Source organism: Apus apus, chromosome 14 (assembly GCF_020740795.1).
Source record: "Apus apus isolate bApuApu2 chromosome 14, bApuApu2.pri.cur, whole genome shotgun sequence".
Taxonomy (NCBI): Eukaryota; Metazoa; Chordata; class Aves; order Apodiformes; family Apodidae; genus Apus; species Apus apus.
Window position 1 is genome coordinate 3,927,500 of NC_067295.1, and position 27,101 is coordinate 3,954,600.

At 56.9% G+C, this 27,101-nt stretch overlaps 1 protein-coding gene across 2 annotated transcripts; it reads left to right on the forward strand.

Moving 5' to 3' along the window:
• Window positions 1-5,527: 5,527 nt before the first annotated feature.
• On the forward strand, window positions 5,528-26,889 carry RADIL (Rap associating with DIL domain). 2 transcript variants are annotated; one of them, XM_051632389.1, is made up of 15 exons: window positions 5,528-5,621; window positions 8,413-8,971; window positions 14,347-14,648; window positions 15,700-16,365; window positions 16,522-16,559; window positions 17,616-17,776; window positions 18,451-18,563; window positions 19,389-19,626; window positions 20,188-20,360; window positions 20,643-20,793; window positions 21,137-21,327; window positions 22,183-22,570; window positions 22,869-23,008; window positions 23,798-23,937; window positions 24,450-26,889. In XM_051632389.1, exons 1-15 carry the CDS (start codon window positions 5,586-5,588, stop codon window positions 24,553-24,555), a joined length of 3,402 nt encoding a protein of 1,133 aa, XP_051488349.1. In that variant the 5' UTR covers window positions 5,528-5,585; the 3' UTR covers window positions 24,556-26,889. The 2 variants fall into 2 exon arrangements, with proteins under 2 accessions (XP_051488349.1, XP_051488350.1); XM_051632390.1 differs by having other exon boundaries at window positions 22,905-23,008.
• The last annotated feature ends 212 nt before the right edge of the window (window positions 26,890-27,101 follow it).

Below are 27,101 nucleotides of genomic sequence, written 5' to 3' on the forward strand. Positions count from 1 at the left end.
GACTTGCCTTGCAAGGCATCACTTCCCAATGAGGAGAGGAGCCACTCGACCAGCTGCAGGAGGCCCTGCTGGCAGTGATGGGGTGCTGAGCACCCACTCACCTTGGTGCATGGATGGCATTGGCATCTGCTGGCGTGGCCTGCTGAGGAGGGGATCAGTGCTGCTTCACCCTTTGCACCAGCTGCACGGGGAAAATCAGGAGTCTGAGGATGGGTTGAGCTCCAAGCTGCAGAGTTTCCTTAAAAACAAAAGAGCTGTTGAGGTCGTGGGCCTGGCTGAAGGGTTTGCCAGCAGCTCAGCAGGGTGGTTTCAGTGTAGAGCCCTGCACACCCACGCTGGCCCTGTCATTTCCCTTCCTGTGGTGACCAAGTCTGTGGGTGACACATGTTGAGGGCCTGGGCTGCCCCCACAGGGAGGAAGGATGCTGGGCCCAGGAGGAGGAAAACCTGTGGCAGAGCAGGCAGGGAGGAAGCACTGCTTGCTGCAGACCCCAGAGGGGAACCCACCGTCACCCACCAGCCTCTCCCACGGGCACTGGGTGCTCTTGGAGAGGGTGAATTTTCCCCCACCCAGGGAACCAGCCAGCTGACACTGCCAGCCCCAGGATCTGCACATCCCCTGGCTGCCCTCTTGCTCACACTGCTCCATCCTAATTATGACAGGGCAGGATCCCCCAATGGCTGCGATGCTGAGCAACTTACCTGGAAAACCTGGGAGAGTTCCCTGCTTCCAGGGGCAGCTGAACTCACCCTGAAACCTGAGCCACAGCTTTCACCTTACCCATAATCTCTTTGCTGGTGGTGAGGGGGCAGGACCGGGAGGTCTCCTAGCTTGGTTTTGGTGCTGTCATTCCTCAAGGATGTCTGGGTGGCAGACCCACCTTCCCACCCAAAGCATAACCCTGCAGCACCAGATGGAGAAACACCCGTTTCACCAAAAGGAGACTTTTTAACTGAGGGAGGCAGAGCATCAGTGACCACCTGGTCTTGAGCAACACCCGGGAACAGCCGCCATCCACCCCTTCCCGATTCCAACCACCCACAGGAGCCTCCAGGTCGACTTCGGAGCTTGTTCGGTGGAACCCGTTCAGCCATCGCCGGCAGCTGCCCGCGCAGCCCTGCCCGTCTCGCTGCTCTTCGGGCAGTAGAAGCCGCGGCCTGGGAAGACCCGGCCGGGAAGGCGCAGCCCCCGCGGGGCGCGGTGCGGGGCGCGGTGCGGGGCGCCGTGCGGGGCGCGGTGCGGGGCGCGGTGCGGGGCGCGGTGCGGGGCGCGGTGCCGCCGGGGGGCGCCCTAGAGCCGCTCCGCTCGCCGCGCTCCGCCCCGCTCCCCGCGCAGCCCCGGCGGCTCCGGGCGCTGCAGCCGCCGGGGTCGCGCCGAGCCCCGCCGAGCCCCGCACGGTGAGTATCGGGCCGGGGGGGGGGGTGGTGGCGAGGACAGACCCTGCCGGAGATATCCCCTCCCCTCTCCTTCCCCTACCCCCTTTTTTTTTTTTTTTTTCGGGTGCCGGCCGGACAGATCTCCCTCATAACACCCCCGGGACCCCCCGCCCCCGGGAGCCTCTTCCCCCGGCCAGCCGGTCCCCCACTCCTGCTCGGACGGGAATGCTTGTTGCTCGTCCCCTTGGCAAGTGGAGGCGGGAGGAAAGCGGCGGTGAGGGTTGGAGCTTGGTCCGGTTGCCGTTGGAGACCCGACCCGACCCAACCTGCCCGGCTGCCTCCCGGACAGCACCGGGCGGGCTGGGCTGTGCTGGGGGGATGCAGCACCTGGGGATCCTTGTCCCATGGCCACGCACCTGGGGATCCCTGTCCCATTGTAGTCCCCTTGGGGTCGTGTTCCCATTGCCAGACACCTGGGGACCCTTGTCCCTTTGCAAGTCCCTTGGGATCCTTCTCCCCATCGCGAGTCCCTTGGGATCCTCCTCCTCATTGCACGCCCCTCAACCCTTTATCCCAGTGCACGCCCTTTGGGACCCCCCTGCTATTCCACAGACACTATTTCACCTGCGTCCCCCTGCTTGTGACTGTCGTGGCATCCCAGGCGTTGGCGGGGAGGTGCTGGGATGATCTGTGTCCCCACAAAGCTGGAGCAGTTTCTTGCTGAGTTGTGACTTTAGCAGAGAAAACTCAGGGGAGTTTGCTACTTGCTTGGGAAGTGCTTATTTTCAGCGCTCTCCAGGATCAGTTAATTATCGCTAGAAAAAAAAATGTGGAAAAAAAAAAAAAATCATTGCTAAGATCTTATAATTAGGGAGCCTACCGAGACTCTGCTGCTCAGGAGGCAGCAGAAAGCAAATTGTTCATTGTGAAATGTTTCTTGCATGTGTGTGAATAGAGCTGCCCGGGCAGAGGGCTGGCATTTGTACTTGCACATTGCTGGGGAGCTGATGCACGTTGGTGGCTGAAAAAGGTTCTGCAAAAATAATGAGAGGGGAAAAAAAAAAAAAAAGAGCAAGAAAACCTGTTAAAAGGCCCTCTCCTTTCAGAATCGGGCCCCGGATAATTATAATCTGTTTGTGGAGCTAGAGCTGAATTTAGGACAAACTGTTAGTTCATCTTTGCAGGACTGGGACTGCCTTGATATTGCTTGAATGGTCCCTGGGTGGTGGGATCCAGGGTGCTCCAGCAGGGTGGCTGCTGCTAATAATAACACCGTAAGGAGTTTACCCGCTCTGATCCGGCTAAAGACGCCCCCGAGGCGGGCACTGACACTGTCAGCCCCTGCTCCGTCCCGGGATTAGGTGGATAAAACTCACACAAGAAAAGACCGGGCTCTGAAGTCGAGACTTGGTCCAGACTGGAAGGGAGTGGGGGCTCTTTGGGCTCTGCCCCAGCAGCCTTGGCTGTAGGGCTGGAATTCTGCAGAGGGGCAGGGTTTGGAGCTGAGGAGCACACGTCAAAACCGCCGCGTCCAGGGTGTTCTCATTTCCTTTGCTCTCCGAGTTCTAATTTGTTCCACATTGCAGTGCTGGAATGAAGTGGCCTCTCCCCCTGCTCACAGCATCCAGGCTGTGGTCGCTGCCATTACACCCAGGCTGAGACAAGAGTGGTTTCTGTCCAAAGAAAAGGGAAAACAAAACAAAACACACACACACAATTAAAAAAAAAAAAAATTTTTTTCAAATAGACATCAAGGGAAACTGCTTTTCTGGTTGCCATTCCGGGACTGAACATTTCTGAAATTTCACCTCCCATCCAGAACTGTGCATCACATCCCATGCAGAACTGTGTCTGCACTGGGACAAGCCCCGGGGAAATTCCAGAAGATTAAAAAAGTGTTTTAATAATGTTGCTGCTCTTCCCTAAAGGGAGTAAGATGACCTGGTAGCTACAGGTTGATTGGCTTGATAGCATCACCTCAGGGAGAAGAGGGAGAAATCTGGCTCAGGCTTTAATTGATTAAAGACTTCAGCACCAGGAATAAATTCCTGCCATCCAACGTGGCTATATGGAAAATAACTCCTGGCAAGGAGAAAGGGTTTTAGTCTTCGATGTGAGAGGTGACTCTGGCTCTAATACACTTCTGTGAAACGTTTGAGTTATGTGAGGTGATATTCTTGTAAAAATCCACACTCCTCAGTATTAAAAAAGTCAGTCCAGCTCAGTATTTAGAGCTGACATTACACAGTGTCAAGAAAGCCAGTATTAAATAAACCTGATCCATTTCAAAGGCAGTTACCAGAGGAGATTAGCACTGCTGGGCACTGCTAGCATGCCCTTGGTGTTTCACTGCTTTTATCACTAACCTAGAAGGAGATAAAAATAATTTCTGCAAGAACCTGGGGCTGACCCAGAGCAGCACAGTGTTAAAATAGTTTGTACAAATCTGGGCAGCAAACCAGGCAAGCAAAAGGCATCCTGACTGGAGCAGAGTGGGAAATGGAAATCCATTTGCACCCAAGAATAATAGTTGGAGTTGTACATGTTTTCCTGTCCCTGATCTGGGTGTTAAATTGACTATCCATGGTTTTCAGCAGATGATGCTCACAAATGCTGGGAGAGGTAACATGAGGGCTCACCTGTTCCCTCCTCCTGTGGATGGGGATGCTGTGTGTCCATCCCGATTTCTCTGCTGAAGAACTGAAATTATTCAGGGTAATGGCAAATTTTCCTCTGGAAAAAAAAAATAGCAGTTATTTGCATTTTCAGTGAGGGCACAATCAGAACCAAATTTGGGCTTCTAACTGCCAAACCCATCTTGGCAGAGGAGATGAGGGAAAGAAAGGGAAGGGCCTGGGGAGCTGCAGAAAGTGTCTTGTAGTGAGAGACGAGATGGCCACCTGGTTAGTCTGGTCATAAATCAAAGCAAAGAGGAATGAGGGGGGCTTGATTAAAGCATCTAAATACTCTTAACAGAGGAGAAAAATACATGGTAGCCAAAAGCTCACTAATTGAGCAGGGAAAAGCATGACAAGAATCAATGTCTGGCAGCTGAAGGTAGACACATTGGAAATAAGGCATAAATATTTAACTGGCAGGAGCAATTAATCATTGGGAGCACCAGCCAGCAGCAGAGGTGGGCTCAGCATCTCTCTGCCTTTCCCATCATGACCTGTCACCTGGTGGAAAGTTTCTCCCTTAGCCTCAGCACTGGGCCAGCAAGAGGGGCTGGAATGAACCTGCACCCAGGCCCTGATTAGGTGATTTAATTAGGTGGAGAATTTGTCTTAACCATGGCAGAGCCACAGGGAAGAGTATTTCTTGTGCCTTACTGGGTCTTCCTTAGGAACACCCGTGAAAGCAGCTCAGGCACTTGGCAGGTGCTTCTGTTCTCTTTCTGTTTCAGTTCCCAGTGGTCATGTTCTCTGTGCTGGGTGGGCAAAGGGACAGTGCTTGGTGGTTGTCCTTGATGTCCAGCAAAATAGACTGAAATTCAGGAAAAAACAGTCTTGGTGAGCATTCCAGCATGCTGTGGTTGCTGGGGGAAGGACTTGGTCCAGGACTTATTATCCACCCACGGGTGAAAGGGTCCCCAGCTTGGCAACCCTGGGGACACATACTTGGGAGAAGGAGATCAAGGTCATGGTGTTGTTGCTGGTCCCATCTCCTCCCCTTCACCTTTCCTTTCCAAAGTATTCCGTGTCCTGTAGCTGTTCTCTCCCCATCTCTTTGCCATGGGGTAGGTGCTGTTGGTGGACACCGATGTGGGTGGGTTTGCTCTGTGTTTCCCCCAAGGCTGCCGTGTCCCTGCTATCATGGAGCTCTTTCTTCTTCCCCATCAAGGGCTGTGGCTGAATGACTATGTGCAAACATACCCGTCACTGGCCACGTGCCCCCTGTGGGCACTGGGCCTTCTCCATCCCAGAGACCAGCAGCTCTCAGCTGCAGTGAGAGCTTGGTCTGTTTGGTTTGGGGCAGGGTGAGATGCTAGGTGGGATATACGTGCCTGGGTGCTTGCATGCAAACATGGGGCACATCAAGAGCAGAGTCACCATGTCTCTGAGCCCTCCAAAGCCACCGTGCTGCTAGCAGCTGGTGTCTGTGGGCAGCCCAGAACTGCCCCTCTTCCTCCTCTTGCAGAGGCACGACAGACACCTGCCTGGGATGATGCACAACAGGGGGAAAGGCCTGTTTTGAGGAAGAGGATGAATGGAAGGAGAAGAGACACATGAGAAGGATGGCAAGGTAAGGGGATGCTTGGCCTGGGTGCTGAGTGGGGGCACTGGGAAGGAGCTGCTCACTCATGGTGGGAGCAGGAACCTCAGAACACACAGGAAAGTCCCTGGTGGTTGTGGTGATGGAAGGACATGTGGTGGCCACGTGAATACCAAAAGCATTTGTCACAGCTCTGCAGGGTAAATACAGACTGTGCTGGCTGGGGTAAACAGCAGGTTTTGGTGTGGCCAGGTATGGTGTGAGAAGAGGTGATGGATCCGTGACACAGATCCTGCCAGGAGGCAATCACAGGCTCCTGGCTAATTCCTGTACAGCCCTTGGCAGAGAAGATGCCCCTGATTGATGAAGGGACCCTTTGGAAAGTCTGGGTTATGTTTCCAGAGCTACAATGTGTGTCCTCCTTACCTTACCACATCCATTGGGTCCTCAAGGGGACTAAGGCCACACAGTACACTGTCTTCATGGTGACACTGCCATTTCTCTGGTGGCCTGGGCTGGTGCCTGTTGACACCACACCAATATTGCTCCAGATGTTGCATAAGAGAGCGACCAGGCTGGAATCTTCTCCCAATCCAGGCTTTGCATTTTTTATCCCATGAAATGCCTTTGCCCCTGTGCTCTGTTGTGGCTGCATTTGATGGAAAGAGCAGGCAAATAGCAGAGCTATAAATAACATTCAAAACCAGGCAGGGACCTGTGAGAAGTGAGGATGGTGTCTCTGTCTGTGATGTGGGCTTGCAGGAATGATTTTGCCAGCAGCAGATGTTAAAAGGTTTCCCTTTGTGCTGGAGGTAGTTCAGGGTGGAGGAGATTAAATCCGTGAACTGCAAACAGTGATTTGATGACAAAGTTTCATCTTTTGCATCCTTGATGGCAAGGTCTTGTTGGGTTAGTTTTTCTTCTGGGTGATGTTAATGAGGGCTGGTGGGGCAGTGCCAACAGCCTGGGGAAGCTGTTCTTGAACCTGACTGTCTGCCAGTGCCCTGACCTGCTCCCCAGGTCGGGTCTGCCCTGGCACTCCTGGGAGTTATCACACAGCAGACACTAAGCAGTGTCTCCAGCAGCAGCCCCAGGCTCAGCTGAAGAAAGAGCAGCAGCTTGGAGGGAAGCTGTAGCTTTAATCCAACCCCTGCCTCAGTTTCCCCAGCTGCAAGGTGAGAGCAGGAACAGCCTTCACTGAACCCAGCAAACTGTGGCAAAGCTGCTGGGGCAAGTGTTTGGCTCAGCTGGAGAGGTTCAAGACACCAGACACTGAGCCCTGTGCTTCAGGCTTTGGCCAAGCCCAGTTTCAGGCAGGCAGCAGAGACCTGCCAGGGGGGCTGCTGCCCCCCTCCCTGCCCCCCTCACTCAGACAACTGCAGCGTCCTTGCTTTCAGAGCCAGCAGGTTGGGAAGGAGGACAAACCCCAGTGTTTCCACAGTCCTGGTGGGACTTGAGGGGGAAGGAAAAAGGGGTGAGTCGAGGTGCAGCACAGCTCCCAGGCACATCCTGCAGCCTTGGCACTTGCTGGTGCCTCAGTTTCCCAATTGGCAGCATTCAATGGCCTCTAGTGCTGGGCTGGGGAGAGGTACACCCTGCAGCATCCTCCATGCACTGCTGGGGCTGGTTTCTGGGTTAGAAGGTGACCTCTTCCATTAGCAGCAGGGATGCTTTTTCTTCTGGAATTAGATGGTGGTTTGGAGGCTTTCCAGGGCCAACATCACTCTGCCTGATAGCTCTGGGTTTGCTCCCAGGCCACATCCTGCTGCTGGCACCCTGCATATCCCCAGCTGTGCACAGCTGGATCATGCTGAGTGCTGCATCACGGCACTCCCATAGCTGCTGATGGGACATTTTTTTTGGGGGGGGTCCCTGCGTATGCACCAAGCCCCTGCACAATGTGAATCTGGAGATGAGGGAAATCCTCATCCTGCCTGAATCAGAAATGCTCAGATCCTCTTCCTGGACCTTTCCCAGCAGCAGCTCGTGGTGCCACCAGTGGCGTTATCAGCTCTGAGTGTTTGTGCATCCAGATGTAGTTTCTAAGCTGGCCCCAGATGTCAGCCTAAAGCCAGAAGAGCATCATGGTTTCCAACCCATTCCTGGGGACCGAGGTGCTCTGGAGCTGTGGCAGGCCATGGCCACATCTTCTCCAGTCGCTGCCCACCCCAAGCAGCTCTGCCCTGGCTGGTGTGACAAGGGCAGCGTTGTCAGCAATGCCACCACGTGCTTCAACATCCTCCACAAACTAGCAACAGCCAGGAGATTTGCCAGAGTCAGGACATTTTTAGAAAGGCTAATTAAAGCCCATTTTCACCCCGTGCCTCTCGGTGAGCAAAAGCATTTAGCGGTGACCTCAGACTGATTGAATTTGCACTTGAGCTTTCTGTTTCACCTCTCAAAAAAATGGGATTGCTCCTTAAACTCGTTAGTGAAAGTAGCTCCTGATGCCCTGGCTCTTGACTGGGATGGGTCCTGCCAAATTCTGCTGAGCTCTGCCCTCCTCCCACTGCATTTTGCTCAGGCAAGAAAGAGACCTCCTAATACACACGATGGAGAAATTTGGGATCGCTCCAGGCTATATTTTCAGGGACAAATCCATCCTGGGGTAACCATGCTGTTGCCAAGGAACCTGGCTGATCTTGGTTGTTGGTGTTTTGGGTTGCACAAGTAAAATGGCTCCCTCTTGCTGCTGTCCCTTTCCACCTTGGAGGTGACAGTGGCTGCTCCGTATCCACCCACCAGTTCCTGCTTGCCCTTCCTTGCTGCCCATCTGGTCTTCAAACTGCTGATCTCTCCCTTTTTGCTCTTCCTCCCCCAGCCGTGCCCCATGACGACCGCACACACGATGTTTTATGGGTCCTCCTCCACCATGGCTCCACCATCCAAGAACCGGCTGAAGCGCCAGAGCCGGATTTTCTCCCAGGTCTTGTACCGGACACTGAGCTACAAGGACCGGAGCTCAGCCTCCGCTTCCCCAGCAGCCAGTGAAGATGACCCAGCCGAGCTCTCCACCCAACTCTCAGCTCCTGGTGTCCTCAAGATCTTCGGGGGCAACATCTGTGCAGGCACCAACTACAAGAGCGTGCTGGCGACAGGCAGCTCGGGCGCACGGGAGCTGGTGAAGGAAGCCCTGGAGCGCTACGGGCTGAGCCAGCTGAGCGCGGAGCAATACGCCCTCTGCGATGTCATCGGCAGGTTTGAGGGCCCTGAGAAGCGGTGGCAGACGGAGGGGCTGAGGGTCCTGGGTGACCACGAGAAGCCGCTGCTCATCCAGGACCTCTGGAAGCCCAGGGAGGGCTTCTCGCGGCGGCTGGAGCTGCGCAAGAGAGCGGAGGTGGAGGAGATGGCGGCCAGGGATGTGGACACCACCACTGCAGGTCAGAGCTGGGCATGGGGTCTGGGGAGCTGTGACACCCCCTCAGCTTTCGCACAAGTTTTGGGCTCCTTGGCATGGTGCAAGTGGGAGAGGAGCCACTTTTGAGCTGCAGGGCTCGTGGGTAGAGTTGGTACTCTGTGCTCTCCTGCTGAAATTTGGTTCCTGTGACCTCAAATATTGACCCCAGCCTGTCTAGAGATTCCTATCAAATCCCCACTCCTGGCTGGGCAGCAGCAGGCAAGGCAATCAGCATTGCTTACTCTTCCCATCACTGTGAACCACCACCGCAGCATCCCATGCCTCAGCACAGCTTCATGCCTGGCAGAGCACTGCCCTGCTCCCCTGCACCCCCATCTCCCCATGGGCATCCCCCAGGCCAGACACCCCTGGCAAATCTGCAACAACAATTAAGCAAAATTAATAGCTAATGAGAAGAGAGCAAAGTAGGGCAGGAGAACCACCCCCCTTCCTCCCCCTGGAGGTGCCTGATTGAGTCCAGGGCTGGCAGGAGGAGATAAGTGCATCATTAGGAACCAGCATGTTAATAAGTGACCCCAGCACAGAGTAATGAAGTTTTCCTCCTCCCACCCTCAAACAAAAGCCCCACAGAGATAAGAGCAGAAAGGTTTAAAGTCAGATTTTGAATTGCACGATGCCCTTCGTGGGTCTGACCTGCTGATGGAGGGGTCTGGATCAGGCTCTGGAGGTGTCAGTCAGGGAGGGTTTTGCTGGTATGGACGCTAAGCAGTTCCAGACACCTGCAAGAAAGGTTTGTGATTGTCATAAATAACCTACCAAGGATGCAGGATTACCCCAGGCACTCAGCAATAGAGGGGCAAGGTTCCCTCACCAGCAGTGGAACACATGGCCCAACCTGTCCCATGCCAGCAGGGACAGGACTCCTTTCCCATCTGCTTTAACAAGGGCTGGAAGGAGCCCAGGCACATGGCATGAAGGGAACCAGCCGTGGGCATTTCAAGGGAGAGCAGATGCTGCTGGGGCCCCACCAGCTGCAATTTGCAATTAAGATTTTGCCTGGATGCCCCAAAATATGAGCATGGAGTTTGCAGATTTAGGGGATTGCTCATGTTGGGGTCAGGTCCTCATCTGTGTGGGGAGCCGAGGGCGGGCTCACCTCCTGCCTTGAGCTGGGAAGGATGGAGGAGCAGAGGGAAACAGCCCCCAGCCCCCTTATTAACACTGTGCAGGGTGGTCCATTGGACCCACCAGGGCGCTCTCCATCCCTCCCTGTGCCCAGTCCTGCTCAGGGAGGGGAAAACACAGGATCAGTCCCAGCTCACTGCACATGTGATGCAAATGGAGAGAAAGGGGCTCAGGCCAGGGAGGGACCTGCAAGGGTGGAAGGTCTGCTCTCTCCTCAGCTCTTTCTGCAGCCATGATCAGAGAGCTGTTGAGCACTTTGGGAGAGTGACTAAAACCAGCTGCTTTTGAACAGAGGAAAGGGCAAGAGCCAAGTGCGACGGTTGCAGCACACGGCAGGGAGGGCCACGTGGCAGCTCCTCGCCTGGGCCCAAAGTCACATCAACTCAGCCTCAAATAGTCCCCTTTTCAAGCAGGAAACGGAATTCTCACCCGTGCCCTGGGTGGGCTGGCAGCCGTGGGGAGGGCAGGGCTCCCACACAGGCTGGGGGAGCAGCAGGCTCCAGGCTGCCTGGTGCTGGCCTGGGCTCAGCTCCCTGCCGTCATTTCCAGTGCAGGAGCAGTTCCTGCCTGGATCGCGTGCCCTGGATCTGGAAATATGCCCATTACACTTTTAATGGACATATCACTTCATTTGTTTCAGTGCTCCTGGGTGGAGTGGTGGAAGTTCTCAATTTTTTTAACCATTGAGCACTTTCCGTAGCTGACCAAGCTCTTCTGAGACACAAAACCTACACCCACATTTGTTTGGGCTGTCTGCTCTGCAGGCTACATGGCCCTTATTTGTCTTACCTGTTAAAATCTCACTCCTGTAGCCCTTTCTTTTGGTGGCACCGGAGGTTCTGTCACCAGTCTCACCCCATGGCAGTGGCACTGACCAAAGGGATGTTGCAGGGCTAAGACCACACTTTTCCACCCCAACAGCAAGCTACTGGGAATGGATGGCAACAACGCAGCATGTCTGAGGAAGGCATCTGCTTCCTGCTGATCCAATACCCCAAAAAGACATGAATCTCCTAGTGTGATGGGGCCTGACTTCAAGTGCCTTCCACCAGGGTCACCCTTGCCACTAGCCTCAAGCTGGCAGAGGTCCCCTTGCCCATCAGCTGCCTGAGGGTGATCATGGGGCACTGGTGTGGAAAATACAGCATCTGTGCAAAAATAAAGGGACTTTGGGCTCACAGCTCCCTAGGGAAAAACAAACAAACAAACAAACAACCCCCCGCAAAAAAAAAAAAAAAAAAAGCACAGGGGTACTGCAAAGCAGATTCCCCAGGGAAATACCTGCAGGGCTCTTCCCCATGGAAGGCATCTCCAGAGTAGCAGGGCTGAGACTGCTGGTGTCACACAGGCTGGTGCTTTGCTGCCTGCCAAGCTGGTGGCTGGGGGAGAAGCTCCACACCCATCCACGACCTGTTAGCAAGCAGCTGAAGAGTTTTATCTGCTCTGTTATCCATTATCCTAATTAGTTTATTAGCTGCTTCCCACAGGGGAGGAAGGCACTAACTCCTCATGGCACTAATTAGCAGCAGAGGTAGAACACCTCTGCAGTAAACGAGGCTGAGGGACCCCCCCCCTTTGCTGCCCCAGCCCTGCTCCTTTTGGGGAGCAGTGAGGCAGCAGTTAGGGAGCATCCATGGATAATACCTGCAGGTTGGAGAGTGCTGGGAGGGAGACACAGCACTTGGCTTCTTTATGGCACTCATCTCCCAAACCAGCTCCATTTTGCACCACGTCCAGAGCTTGCCGGGGTTTTCCTGGGAGGAATGTTGTGTGCACCTCAGGAAACTTAGGAGCTCATGCTGTTATATCAAAAGATGCTCTGGTGGGTGCCTTTGAGGATCTGGCTTTGATGCACCTTGGCACAAGTGCATCCAGGGAGGGCTCCCTGCAGGATCTGCGTAGGAATTGCATCAGGAAGGACTGGCGTTAGCTCCTCCTGGGTACACTCAAAGCATTTATTCTTTCCTTCGGGCCTGTGGAGTTATTTATTGACTGATTTATTTCTCAGCCAGGAAAAGGGAACCTCTTGCCTAGGCTGAAAAAGAGGCAGATTCCAGCTGAGCTCCCAGGCACCACAACCAGCAGGTTTTCCCCCAGGGTGCAGGATGGGTTCAGAGGCAGCAGCTTGGTGGAGACCAGTAGATGCTGGCTGGGGGTTGTGTGGTGCCCCTGCCCAGGGTGCCCAGCTCTCCCTAAGGGGTGGGGTGTCATCCTGCCCCATCCCCATCCGTGGTGCTGTGTCAGCTCTGCCCCAGCCATGCTGTGTTGGACATCCTCATGCAGCATTTTGGGTGGAATAATCTACACATGCTTGGGAGGAGAAAACAGTACCAGAGGATTGAAAATAACCAGTTTTATGGAGGGACTTTGTTATGGTCAGGAAAAGAGCTGTGTTTATCTTTCCAGTGCAGCTCCGGGGTTATCGGGGAGCCTGTGACGGGGGCTCTATCAGCAGTAAAAAAGCAACTTTTTCCTACACAGAATAAATACAGAAGTTTCCTTTCCCTTAGATAAGGGACTGGTGATGGCATGTCCCTCTGGGCAGTGGGATCCCAATCCCAGCAGCCCCCATTCCTTCCCAGTGCAATGAGCTCCAGCAATCACTGTTCCCAGTATCCGGCTCCTCTCCTCCACTCCCACTGGCCAAGCTGGGAGATGCATCCCCCAGCCACCCTTCATCCCTTTGGCCCATTTTCATGCTGTGGGTCAGGAACGGGGCTCCTGGGGGGAGCCAAGGCCTCCTGCAGACAGCTTTGGGGTGGCGTTTGGCATGGCTTAGGCTGCTTGTTGCACCCCCTGGACTTCACATCCTCAGGACACAGGTGCTGCTGGCTGTGATGGGGACTGGAGTGGGGCTGGTGGCCTTTTTTAAGAAGGAAGCAGGGCACTGGACTTCTGGGGGTGGCTCAGCCAGGCCTTGCCCTAATCCCAAGGCATGTAAACAGCAGGGGCTATTTTCTCCTTCTCCCACCCTCCCTCCCAATCCCCATCTCTTTCATTTTCCCAGCAAAGGAGGGCTCGATTTAAAACAAACAAACAAGAAAATGTCTTTCAGAACCGGCAGCCCATTCCTCACCAAATAACGCAGATGACTTTTTTTGGGGGGTTTAATTTTTATTTTTTTTTTTCTCTTTGGCTCTGAGTTTGTGACTGTCCCTTTAAGCAGCTCTGGGCACTTGACTCTCTACTCTGCCGTCCCCAAATCCCGCTGCCTGTCCCCAAATCTCGCCGGCCAGAGCCTGGTTGGCCGAGCCGCGAGCGGGACTTTGGCTCCCTGCTGCACCCACGCTGCTGCAGTGCTGCTCCCGCCAGCCAATCTTTTCCATTTTTTATTTATTTTTTTTACCCTCTCTTCGTCCTCCCCGCGTCCCGGCGACCTGCCCGCAGGAGGCTGCCCACCCGAGGTACGAGTGTCACCCAGCAGACCCGCAAACTTCTCCTGCAGAGCTCCAGTCACGCTTGCAGCTCAGAGGGGCCCATGGGGACCCCCCCTCCGGGGTTGGGGACACCAGGCGAGGGGCTGCTTTTGCAGTGTGGCCAGGCCTATTCATTCCATCCTGCTCCCATTTGTCTTGCGGACAGTTCTGCCTGAATTGATGCTTGGGGGAAGTTAATTACAGCAGGCAGACGGGCAGGCAAGCAGGCAGGCTCCACTGCAGCTTGCAGCTCCTATGCCTGGGGGGGTCGGAGGGGGCTTCCTGCAGCTCCTGCTTGCTGCTGGCCACCGAGTGCTGCAGGCCTGAAAGCAGCATCCAGGCTCTTATTTTTCCCATCTTTCTGATTTTTGCAAAGATTGAACACAATTTCTTTTTGGCTCAGATTTCCTCTCCTCCCTACCGCCCCCCCCCCCTTCCCAGCCCTGGCAGCGTGGCTGGGGGATGCTGAGGATGCTGAGCTCGGCCCAGGTGCCCCCCGGTCAGTGGGGTTTGGGGGCTGGGGAGGGCTGGGGCACCCCCTTTTTGATGTTGGCATCAGGGTGCAAAAGTCCCGGCGTTGGTGTCTTGGCGTCACCCTTCAGGGAGAACAGGGGACATCAGCCCAGGGAGGGTGCGTGGTCCGGGGAGGGGGTGGGGGGGTGGCTTCCAGCTGCTCCAGGTACCGCAGCATCCCTCCGGACGGCGGCGGGGGGTGTTCTGCGGCTGCGGGGGTCCCGGAGGTGTGACCCGGGGTGGGGTGGGGGAGCTGATCGCTGCTTTTCCCCCATCCCCGCAGGCATCAACGCCCAAGCTCGGAAGCTGCAGCGGCACCGGGCGCGGGGGGCCCGGCGGCTGCCGGCGGGGGCTGAGCGGTGCGGACCCCCCTCGCTCCCCCCGGCCCTGCGGCGCAGCCTCAGCGAGACCAGCCTGGGCAACCCTACCCGGCGGGCCGGGACCGCGGCCGGTACCGGAGAGCGGCACCAGCGGCTCTGCTCCACCCTGCCCGGGAGCCCGGCGGCGCGGAGCGGCGGCAGCATGCGGTATTCCCTCTACCAGTCCCCGCACCTCCTGCTCCTGCAGGGCTACAGCCAGCAGCATGTAAGCTCACCGCCCCCTGCACCCCCCCCCACGGCACCCCCCTGCTTTTCTCTCCCACTCACCCCCCCTTAAGCCCCGGGGAAGGGGGGAGGCTGCTTGCATGGCCGGAGCTGCTGGGGTATTGGGGGCGGTGGGGGTGGGTGGCTCGGAAGAGCATCCTTTAGAAAACGAGTGGTGTCAGCTCGGGACTTTGCAGCCTTGTCCCCAAGCGGGGTGGGCGCGGAGAGGGGACCCGCGACCCCACCGCAAAGCCCCAGAAGGACACAGGGAAGGTCCTCGGAGCTGCAGAACCCCTGGCTCTGCACAAGGGAGGGCCGGTTTTGTGGGTGATGGCTGAACTGCCCCGTCCCCGCTCTGCCTGCTTCGTTAGTGGCAAACCTAATGAGAGGCAGGAAGGAGACGGAGCGTCTGGGAGCCCCTGCTCCCCAGCACCGGAGGCACTTGGGGAACTGGAAAGGACTGGGACGGCTCCTGTAGTTAATGGCTACTTCGCCCCCACTGGCTGTTCTAAGCTCTCCGGCTCGGTGACACTGGCACTGCAGCCCTCGCCCATCCCGCCCCGGGGAAGCTGAGGCACGGGGTGGTTATGTGAGCCGCCTCAGGGTGTGTGGGCAGGCGGGGGCAAAAATCAGGGTGGGGAGCACCTGACTGGGGTCCCACTGTCCTTCACCGGGCAGAGGGATGCAGGCAGTGATGCAGTCCCGGGGGAAGAAGGTGCAAAGGAGAAGCATCTGTGGGAAAGGGGAGAGTTAGAGGGTGGGGGGAGTTAGGAGGTGGGGGAAAAGCTCCTTCTGCCCAAAGTAGCCCCATTTACTGCGTGCCCAAAGTTGTTGTGCCCATTAATTAGCATGCCCAAAGCAGGGATCACTGCTGTCCTGCTGGGCAGTGAGGACAACTGAGAAAGAAATGGGGCTCAGCCGTGCAAAGGTGCCGTGGGCAGGTGGGCATCTGGGGGACAGTAGGAGGCTGCAGCACCTACCATGCTGCAGGGAGGAGGGTCCCTTCCCCCACCCCAGCCCCCCATTTCATGCTGCCTCTCCCCGCTTGGCAGGACAGCTTGGTTTACCTGCTGAACCGTGAGCAGCACACGGTGGGCCAGAGGACGCAGGCGAGCAAGCCCAGCATCAGCCTGTCGGCCCCTGACATCCTGCCCCTGCACTGCACCATCCGGAAGCTCCGACCTTCCCGGCATCACTGGGAGGAGAAGCTGCTGCTGGAGCCCATCGCTGGTGCCAGCATCTCTGTCAACTTCACCGAGGTGGCCCGGACAGTCGTGCTGCGGCACGGGGACCTCCTCTCCCTTGGTCTCTACTACCTGCTCCTCTACAAGGACCCCATGAAGGCGCAGCCGCTGCCGGCGCAGACCCTGCTGAGGCTGCGAGCCCTGCGCCCCGCTGGTCCCCAGGGTCCCCCCGTCTGTGGGACGTGTGGCAGCCTGCTGAAGGAGCAGGACCCTGCCACCAAAAAACGGGGTTCCTCGCCTGCCGGTGGTCTCGGGGCACCCTGCAGAAAGCTGCTGTTGGAGTTTGGGCCAGAGGTGGAGGACGTGCTCCTGCGGCGCATCATGACCCTGATAGAGCCAGGGGGGGACGACCACAAGCTGACACCCGCCTTTCTGCTCTGCCTCTGCATCCAGCACTCAGCCACCAGCTTTGAGCCAGGAGACTTTGGCCAGCTGCTGCTCAAAGTGGCCAAAATGATCCAGAGGACAGTGTGGGTCAGTTGGTGGTGCTATGAGGAGGGTGTTGGGGGGGTGAGGGTGTTGCTGGAGTCCCCAGGGGCTTCCCCAGCAGCAGCGAGTGCTGCTGGGCGTGATGCTTGTGCCACCCTGTCCTGGGTTTTCATTCTGCTTTCCCCTTCTCTCCCTGCGCAGGAGCGGACACGAGAGCTGGCTGAGAAGCAATCCCAGCAGTAAGTGCAACCTGCTGCCCCTCCTTGTTTTGCCCTGAAAGGGGAAGAATTTAACTCAGTTCTTCCTCCATGAGTGAGAGGAGTCCGTGCCTGGCTGAAACCACCTCCCAGCCTGCCAGCACCCATGCACGCTGAGTTTTCCTGCTCAGTTCCACACATTCAGCTCTCTGGTCCTTTCACCACGGTGCTTGTGAGACCCCTGCTTGGGAATGTATGGAAAAGCAGGTGAGCTCAGAGGGGAACAGGACCTGCAGCAGCTCTGAGGTCTTCTCCAGTCCAAGACCTGGCCAAGACTTTGCACCTGTGGCTTCAGCATTCCTGAGGGATGTAGCGGGGATGGCCCCAGCAGAGATCTCACCTTGTTCATGCTGAAGAACCCCCTGCAGACCAGGGATAGCACTGATGTAGCACGTGTGCAAGCAGGGATGGTGGCACAAGGTGTCCTGGGGTGGGGAGTACCACTCTGGGGCCATCAGAGCAGTGTGGGGGCTTCCCAGCTTTTTCCAAATTCCAGGCTCCAAAGCAGCATCTGGAGAAACCTTTGGTGCTTGTTATGAGCTCTCCATTTGGATAAGTTCCGAGGTTGCTTCCCAGGCCTTTCCTATGGCAGGAAAGAGCAGTTCAGCAGTTGAAAAGCTTCCCAGATGCTTTTTATTTATGTTGTTTTATTTTTGAACTGCCCAGTGCAGGCGGGCTGGGTTTAACCGTCCAGAGCTGGCAGGAGCAGCACATACTTTCTGGGGAGAGCTGCTCTTCAGCCAAGAGTATTTACTGCAGTTCAGCTGTTTTGTGGGGAGACCTGCCCCAGAAGTAGCACCCAGAAAGGCCAGGTGGCCCCTGGCCAGCCTGGTCCCTACAGGGTCCCCTTTGCCATCCCACAGATCAAGAACCAACAGATTTTTGATTGTAAAGGGTCTTCCTAAGGAGGTGCTGGGCTTATGGGTGAGGAGATGCAAAAGCTCTCCTGGCATTGACCCAGGCTGGCTGTTTTCTCCCCAAAAGCTTGAGTGGGGATGCCGAGGAGCAGGAGCCGTAACACTTACTGTGTATCTCCAGCCAGGACCCTGCTACCCTGTCCTGCTTCACCATCACAGACCTTCTCCCAGACCTACAGCATATCCTCTTCTGGATGGCCAATGCCATTGAGGTCCTCTACTTTGTCCAGCAGAAATCACCCACCTACATCCAGAGCATGGAGGAGGAGCTGGATGTCAAAGGTAGGCCTGGATGCAGCACCTTGCTTGCTCCATTAATCCTTGGTCACAAGTGGTGGTCAGTGCTCCCGAGGTGCTCCTTTAACCCCCCTATGATCCTCATCAGCAGGGATGTCTCTGTGGGGCAGGCTGGGGTAAATGTGCAGGAGGAGCAGCCTCACGTCGTGCTGCTCAGCTTCAGGGCCAGGTTGTGTTGTGTTCACAGCTGAGCCTCTCCTTTCCACCCCAGCAGCTTGTGGTTGATGCCTTGGGGGTGGCTCTCTGCCCCCCCAGGCTGTTGCAGGGGCACCAGGATTTGCAGGCAGCCCTGAAGAGGGGCTTGGTGGGCCCTGGTAATGCCTGCAAAGAAAAAAAAAATGAAAAAAAGGTAGAAGAAGAAGGAAAGAGGGATTAAAATGGAAACCCTCTGGTCTATGCAGCAAGTTAAAATGCCTGTAGGCCAGACTGGCTCTTGGAAGGATGGGGCAGAAGCCACCATGCTGTGGCACTGGGCTGCTATAGGAGACAGAAGGCAGGTGCTCTGGGACAAGAGGAGCTTCTTTGTCCCTGTTGGGGGGATGCCACAGGGTGATGCCAGCCCCAACTAATCACCCCCACCTCAGGGATTTGGGGAGCAGTGAATTCATCCCCCCTTGCTGCTGCAGGCTGGCTCCCCTGTCCTTCTCTCCATCCCTTAGGCTCCAAGGAGTCTCTGTTCTCCTCGACCATCACAGCCAGCGAGGAGGCGATGACGGTGCTGGAGGAGGTGATCATGTACACCTTCCAGCAGTGTGTCTACTACATCTCGAAGGTACTTGATTCCCAGAGAGGGCAGCAGCATCCTACGGGGCCACCACGACCATCCCCAGCAGCTCTCGGGCTGCACAGGAGGCTTTTTGTTGGTGTGGTGGGTTTTTTTGTTTTTTTTTTTAAGCTTTTACTCTTTGGCAGTTGCATCAAGCCGAGGTGTTTTCCTTCGTGCTGAAGTGCCCCGATTTTTGGCTGCAGCCCAGGAGAAGGGCTGGATGGCTGGGGTGTGTTTCCCTGCCTGCAGCGCAGCGCCTGGGGGGCGGCGTTTGGGGAGAGCTGCTCGGCTCAGCATAATGGGGCGATTCAGGGCGCGATGGAAAGGGGCCCCTGGGCCGTCGCCGTTGGATCTGGAGAGCCAGGAGCAGGGAACAGAGTGGGCAGTGTGAGGCAGGAGAAAGGCTGCTGTGTGTGGGGAGGCAGGGGGTGCAGCACCCTCCTCCCCAGCCCCTTCCCCACCCCCTTAGCTCAGCAGAGGTGGGTGCTAGGGTGCTGCTCTCCCGTTTCAGCAACAGGGAAAGGTCATCCCGTCAGTCCTGGTTTTTCACTCACCCTTGTCCCCAGCTGCTGCTTCAGATCATTTTCCAGATTCCTTTAGCTGAGCTGTTCCACTCTGTCACCTCCAACTGCTGAGAGCAACAGACATTTGTATTTTTATTTAAACACTTGCCCACCAGCAGAGCGCGCCGGGGCAGAGGGCAAGCAGGAGCAGAGCCAGCGGGGTTTGCTCAGCTTGTGGAGGTGAGGGGGTCGGAAGGACTTGGCTGGTGCTAAAAACGAAAAAAAGAAGCCAAAGCAGGCTGCTGTGAACTTGCTGCTCTCTCTGCAGTGTCTGTACGTGTCACTCCCTGCCCTGCTGGAGTGCAACCCTTTCCAGAACGAGTGCCGGGAGAGCTGGCGGGCGGTGCCGCCGCTGCCCGAGGAGCTTCGCAGGGTCGTGCTCATCTACCAGGCCACGCTGGACCTGCTCCGCCAGTACGAAGTGCACCCAGAGATCACCTCCCAGATGTTTGCCTACCTCTTCTTCTTCTCCAACACCCTGCTCTTCAACCAGCTCCTGGACAAGGGTCAGTCCTCCTCAAACACCCAGCCTGCATGGGGTCACCTGCAGGGGACTGGCCCTTTGGGAGACCCTCCGGTCCATCCCAGTGCCACCTCAGGGGCACAGGAGGGAGGAGGCTTCAGGCAGCTTGAGGGGGCTGGAGATGGGTAGTTGTGGGAAGGTTATGGGAAGGCCAGGCACAGCCCCAGCTGCTTTCCCCACGGTCCCCATCTCCAGGAGGAGTTTAACCCCACTGGTGCCCCATCCTCACCCCCTTCAAGAGCACTCACTGCCCTTTTGAGCCTGAGAGCAGCTTGGAGGGGCAGCTCATTAATAAACTACTGCAGCCTGCTTTGTAACGCAGGTGCTCGTTAGCCCTCATTAACACAGCAGCCCCATTACCTGCTGTTAGGGCCAAGCGAGGTCCAGCTGCCACCAGGAATTACAGCTATGCTAGGGACATTAACCTAGATTTATTTTGCTGCCTTGGGGCAGGGGCTGGGTTTTGGCCAAAGGCTGATGGAGGGGATAGGGGGACTGGTCTCTTACACGAGCTGATGAATGCTCCTGCATCCTGCCTCCACAGGCTCCTCTCTCAGCTGCTTCCACTGGTCACAGGGGGTGAAGCTGCGAGCCTGCGTGCGGCTGCTCCTGGAGTGGCTGCGCGGTGCCGGCTTCGAGCAGCTCGCCCAGCAGTTCTTTGCCAAACTTGCCAGCGTGGCCAACCTGTTGGCCATGCCTGGCTCCCAGCTGGTCCAGGTGAGGGATGCCCAGCCAGGGGCTCATGGGATTGGGATGAATATAGGCAGGAGAGACCCTGCTTGGCGTTTGAGGGTCCCTGCAGCGATACGTCCCTTTTGCAACCTGTAGCCAGCTGCACCTTGACAGGGTGGTGGGTCTGTGGGTGGGGAGTACCGAGGAGGGGATGGCTCACTCCATCTTGCCCAGCCTCTTCCCGCATTCCCCTCGTGAGTCCCTGCCCCTCAGAGAACACAGCTCCTCACCTCTGCCACTGGCACCACGCTCTGTCTCCTTGCTCAGATGACCTGGTCGTCCCTGCGAGCTGAGTTCCCGGCGCTGAGCCCTGCACAGCTCCACCGGGTGCTGAGCCAGTGCCAGGAGGTGATGGACCTGGGCTGCATCACAGCATGGCAGCCCGGCGAGGAGGAGAGCCCAGCCACCTTCCAGCCTGGTGAGCCCCTGCCTTTGCTGCTCTGGTCACCATGCTTGGGTCACCTGCAGACTCCCTCCAGGGTTTTTCTGTACAAACCAAAGAGGTGATTCCCTTCCCCTCCCTGGGGCTCCTGCAGTAACTGCAGTGATCAGGAATAACCACGGCCCCACCATTTGGATATTGCAAAGGATGCAGAGGGCACTCAGAAGTGCTTGGGGCTCTTTCTGCATTCCCAAGTGAAGGATGCTGCTGCTCACAGCTCACTGTGTCCTCGATCCCCACTGGGGGATGGCATGTGGCCAGGAGGCAGGAATGGGGTGCAGCCCAGGCCAGTGTTAGCCTCCCTCCCTCCACCTTTCAGATGAGGTGCTGGAATCCTTCGACAACCACCCACCCATCATCCTGCCCAGTGGGGGTTTCAAAGTGGACCTGGAGGTGGAGACGTTGGATGACAACATCTACCGGCACCTCCTTTACATCCGCCACTTCCTCTGGAGCCTGCAGAGCAAGAGCCCCCACAGCAGCGAGGGGCCAGGCTTGGCACCCCCGAAGGTAGTCTGTACCCCACAGAGGGGCTGTTCCTCTCCTGGGTGGGCAGGAGGGTCTTGGGTTCCTTTGGAGATCCCTCTGAGCCCAGCGCCAAGGGCTTGCTGTCCCCACCTGCAGCTCAGAGCTGCAGTGATGCCCTCACGTAGGGCTGCTGGAAGGATTAGTGCTGCTAATCCCCCAGGCTGGGGGGACAGGAAGGTGAGCTGGAAGGACAGGCTTGTCCCAGCAATCTCGTTAGGGGGGAGGAGAGGCAGGGAGGATGTCTGCAGGCAGCCTTTCCCTTCTCCCTGTGAGTCCCCCCATCCTCCCTCCCCTGCACCCTGCCTGTCCCCACATTGCCAGGCAGGCCTGCACAAAAGCACTAATTAGCTAATGCCTGTAAAGCACAGGGAGGGTGAGACGTGTTGTGGGTGCTAAGTTCGACTGCCATTTATCTCCAGCTCCCTGGGGAGGATGTCCCTCCAGCAGGTCCCTTTCTCCTCTCCCTCTCTGTCCCCATCAACTGCAGCACCCACAGGCACCACTACCTCCCCTCCTGTCACCCTGGGGCCACGTCACCCAGCTCTGGGGCCACAAGAGGAGCTGTGCTCCTCCTGTGTACCCCTCCAGTGAGAAACTCCAACAAGGACGTGACCTCCTCGCTGGCTGTGACCAAACCCAGCACAACCCTGCCTACAAAACTGGGGTGTAGGAGCTGTGCTGGGAAGCCAGGACAAGCCCTGGAGATGTCCCATTTGCTAAGGCTTTGGCTGGAGCCAACAGCCAACCTGCCTGCAAAGCAGAGAGGGGCTGGGGGGGCAGGTAGGGCGTGAAAAGCACATGCAGGGGGTCCCACGGAGCACTTTTCTCCTTCTTAAGAAAGAGGCATGCACGACACCAGATGTCCTGGAGGTGAGCGAGAGCCCAGTGAGAGCCAGCACCATCACCCAGGAGGACTACTGCTCCCTGGGGGGCTGTGCTGAGCCCGAGGGGCACTCCCCACTCCTCCTGGCCACCAATGGCTGCCCCTGCGAGCAACCCGCCGGAGATCCGCAGCTCCAGGAGAAGCTCAAGCAGCTGCAGCTGGGCAGGGGTCCGGCCCCCAAGGCTGGCATGGCCCCCCCAGACTCCTCCTGCCTGCTGACACCTCCCACCACCCCCCTGAACTTTGACTCTGGGAGCCCGGAGTCCCCACAGGGCACCAGCAAGGGGCTGCAGGACCCCCGGAGGAACGGGATGAACAGCACCAAAGGCAGCACCCCTGAAGGTATGGAAGGCTGGTGCTGCCCTGCTTTGGGGGTGCAGGATTGGGGCATGAGGGTGTTTGCTGCTGTTGTCCTGTGCAGCCCTCCTCCTAACACATGGTTCAAGCACTTGTCAGTGCTTGGTCAAGGCAGGTGAAAGCAAATTAAGCATCTCATCCAGCTCCTGCCCTGGCAGAGAAGCAGCCCTGGGTCTGCCTGAGGTCGGCTTCCATGGGGCTCTAGGGGGGCAGCTCTCTGGGGGAGGTTGTGAGGCTGGGTTTGGGCGATACCAGAGCTGTAAGCAGGTCTCTCTGCTGCCAGGATGCTCACCAACTCCCTATGACTACCCCACGCCAGAGTCTTCCAGCCGCAGCTCTGCCACTGATGATTTCTGCTACGTCTTCGTGGTGGAGCTGGAGAGAGGACCCATCGGGCTGGGGATGGGGCTGATCGACGGCGTGGTGAGTTCTCACTGGTGGCAGGACAGGACTGATGCCCCTCCAGATAGCTGGAGTTGGGACATGTGGGACATGTTTTGGACCCCAAGAAAAGCCAGCAAAGCAGCTGCTGGTTTCCCACAGGAGCTAGTCTGCTTCTCCTGAGGAAAATGAGGCACAGAGTGATCTTTCAGGAGGAGCAGAGCTCTGCTCCTGGCTTGCTGTGCTGTGCATGCAAAGTCCATCACAGCTGTCCTGCAGCTGGAGAGAGCAAACGGGCTCAGCGCTCCTGTGGAAGGGAAATGACTCAGCTGAGGTCTTTCCTCCACCCTTCAGCGGGTGGTGAGGGGAGCAGGGAGGCTCCTGGGGTGCCAGCACAGCTCTGCCAGTGACAGCACTCATTGCTAAAGGTGGTGTTGCCATCTGGCTTTGTGCGTGCATCATCTCACTAAGTGGCCTTTCACAACAGTGCATTAGTCAGTAGGAGACAGGGCATCACAGAGCCCTTGGGACAGCTGTGAGCAAAGAGCTCCCATCCCAAGATGGATGCAGGTTAACGATGCTTTGGCTCTTAATTAAAGTGAACAAGAAAAGATTGCCCTCACCTGTCCTGTGTATAAATTGATACAAAACTGCAGGTTTGCTTTTCTGTCCTGGTACTGTTAGCAACACTGTCCCCATCCATCATGTCCCCCCACCCCTGTGCCTCCCAATGTGCCATCAGGCCATCAGAGTCACCCTGCCTGGGGAGCTCAGCCCTTTGGTGTCCCCTCCCTCCCCTGGCTGGTCACTCACCACCTGTCCCTGCCACAGCACACGTCCCTCTGCTCCCCGGGGATCTACATCCGCACGCTGATCGAGGACAGCCCCGCGGCCACGGACGGCAGGCTCTCCATCGGGGACCGCATCCTGGCTGTCAATGGCACCAGCCTCATCGGGGCAGACTACCAAAGGTGAGTGGCACCAGGCTGGAGGGCCTGTCCTGCTATTGGTGCTGTGGGATTTACTGCTCAGGTCCAGGTCCAGTTTGGGCATCAGAGATGCACAGGGTCTCCCAGTGCCTGGCACTATGGTTCTGGTCAACAAGCAAGAGGATGCTGCAGTACAGGAAAGCTGCAGAGAGAGGAATGACCCGTACAGGACACTGGAAGGGGGGAAGGCAGCTGAATGGAGGGGCTTGGAAAAGGGATCGAGGAACAGAAGCTGGAGGGCATATCTGGGAAACAACCGAGAGCTACAGAGGTGGATCTCAGCAATGCAGAGCTGCCCCTGCCCATCCCACCCCAGGTTTCCTCTCAAAGGCAGTGGGATGGGGCAGCTGCAGGCACAGAGCAGAGGGTGCAGGTGTTTTGCAAATCGGGGGGGGGGAAGGGGGGGGGCACAGTGTTTTGCAAATGTCCATGACCTGGCAGGCTCCTGGGGGGCTGCCAGAACTCACCCCTCTCCCTGTTGCTGCTCCCTGCAGTGCAGTGGACCTCATCCGCTCCGGAGGGAAGAAGCTGCGGTTTCTGGTTGCCAAGTCGGATATGGAAATAGCCAAAAAAATCAGTTCCAGCTCCTCTTCCTCCTAGTCCTTGTGGTACGAGGGTCCTTCTGCAGCAGCTTACAGATGCAGCTCTGGGTGAGGCTGCCCACGGGAAGGCTGGAGTGCAAGAGGAGGACCAGGACTCTACAACTGTCCTCGATTTGCTTTTTGACGCCTTGCTGCCCCTGCACTGCAGTGGATGACAGGACGTCCAAGGGTGGTGCATGCTTCTCCCACTGCCCTGGCTGGGACCATCATTCCTGATCCCTTCCCCAGTCTCATCTTGTACCCTGCTCCACCCTTTTTAAGAGCTTTCCTGTTTCTTTGTCCCCTCTGGCAGGGGGCAGGAAGGGGGTGCCCCCCCCTTGGGGACTGTAGGCAGGCTCCTCTGTTCCTCTAGGCTGGCAGCCCTGTGAGACCTTTCACGGTGGCAGGCAGAGGGCTTGAAACACCTTTGGGACTTAAAGATTGGTATATGGGGCAGGCCCGGGCTTTGCTGTTGGCTGTGGCCACCTGAGATGCTGGCATGTCAGGCTGGAAACAAGTTCCCAGCTCTGGGGGTGGGAGGGCAAAGGCAGCATAAGCACCCAGGAGCGGGATTCCAAGCACAATGCGCTGCTAGGAGTTAAGTTCCCTGGTGCCAGACCCTAAGACAGGTGCCTTTCTGCTGCTGGGCTACCACCACGCTGCCCCCGCCCAGCTCTGGGGTGGGAAGCAGCTCCAGCAAAGGGCTGACACCACCAGCAGTTCCCTGTGAGTCCTGGGGGGAGAACCTTGAAGAAAAGGACTCTTGCCCTTGCTCATGCAGCAGATTTACTGCCCAGCTCTGGCACCATGATTCTGGCAGAAGGTCCCCAGGGCTGACCCAGCAGCACAGGGCCTTTACCAGGAGGAGAATTTGCTGTTGCCCTCTCCCAGGGGCTACAGCCAGGTCAATGCTTCTGTGCCTCCCTTCGTCCCTGCAAGCTGGGAACAGTGGGTTTGTGCTACCCAGGATCTGAGCAGGCTGGGCAGTGTGGGGTGCCAGGCTGGAGGTGTGGCTGACACCAGGCACAGAGGACACCTTGGCACCGTGTCCTGGTCCTCTCCCTCCAGCTCTGCCAGGCCATTGCAAGGCCACCCCGTTGCCTGCCCAGCTCAGAGCACCTCACAAGTGCGTGTTGCTGACACGCCCGCGGGCCATGACAGGCAGGGGAGCCTCCCTTTGGGGGGGATGTCAGTCTTGAATGTCCCAGAAACAGCCCTGCTCTCTGCTGCCGACAGCACCGGTGGCAGCAGCGATGAGGTGGCAGCTCCACCGTGCGGCTGGCTGTCCCCTGCACACCCGGCCTCCTGCTTGCCAGGTCCTTCCTCTGCTTTTAGCGACATGCACGGGATAAACCCGACCTGATTTCCACTTATAGACAGATACTGAGACCTAGTTTAGCTGAACTCCAGTACAAGAGCCTGCTACAAAGCCCTGCATCACACCCTGCACTGAAACCAGCAGGGCTGGGCTCTGGCAGCAGACCAGACACTCACATGGCATCTCACAACAACAGTGCTCTGAGGACTGCAGTGCTAAAAAAGGGACATTTAACAGGGTTCGCCTTAAACCTCAGATACTTCACTGCTGCCGTTTTGGTTTCTGTGCTCAGTCTTGCACTTTGCAGGAGAGAGATGTCAATAACCCCTGCAGGGGAGATACTCCACTACTGATTTCAAAGCAGCCTGGCCTCCCTTTTCCAGGGCAAGATGGACACAGCCCCTTCACCCAGACACTAGTGCCTTGCTTCTCTGCTAGGCCACGCTCATGCCAACGGCCTGGGGTGCTGCCTGACCAGGGACTGGGAACAATGCATCATCCCTCCTGCACTGACTCAGCTGCACCAGGCAGGCAAGCAAAGGCTCAGGGCCCCACAGGGCTCCTGGTGATTCACCCCTTTGAATCAAGTAGGTTTGTTGGCCTGTCATCCTCCACGGAGCTCAGCAGGTTTGTAGGGTGGGAAATGGGCTGTCTAGAGCCCCTAGGCAAAGTGCAGGCACTCCTTACTCCCCTCTGCCTGGCAGCCAGGGCTCAGGGGGGGCTTGGTTTGCACTAGACAGTATCAGGGCTGCACCCTGGCAAGTTCCAGTAGTACCCACACAATCCTCTGCTCCCCACTGGCACCCCTGGAGGTGGGAAACAGCCCCAGAGCTGTGTGCTGCTCACAGTGCAGTCAGGTATTGAGACAGACTGCAAATGAACCCAGCTATTTACTAGTGTGCATGAGGGCTTGTGCTCCTCCTGGGAGGAGCAGTGGGATGTATTTACTTCCTCCATTTGTTAATACTGTACAGCTCAAATGTGTATAAACTCCTCACACAGACACAGAACTCAGCATGGCGCCTGTTTGACACGGGGCTGATGTATGTTAAGAAATGCTCTTGTTGTCAACAATAAACTGGATCAATAAATCTCTCTAAGCTCCTGTCTGGTAGCTGTCTCTTGGATCTCAACACGTTCACCCTGATGGTAAGACAGAAGAGCAGCAAGGGCTCACAGAAGACTTCATAGACTCACTTCTGCTTTCTCCACCTTGCCTGGCTGATCTGCTGGGAGCAGAGAGGCAT

Excerpts from the sequence above, each read along its gene's own strand:
- RADIL (XM_051632389.1), top strand. The coding sequence starts at position 5,586 with ATGGAAGGAGAAGAGACACATGAGAAGGATGGCAAG. Across the intron at positions 19,627-20,187 it reads CAACCAGCTCCTGGACAAGG|GCTCCTCTCTCAGCTGCTTC; the intron begins GTCAGTCCTCCT and ends CTGCCTCCACAG. Across the intron at positions 20,361-20,642 it reads CTGGCTCCCAGCTGGTCCAG|ATGACCTGGTCGTCCCTGCG; the intron begins GTGAGGGATGCC and ends CTCCTTGCTCAG.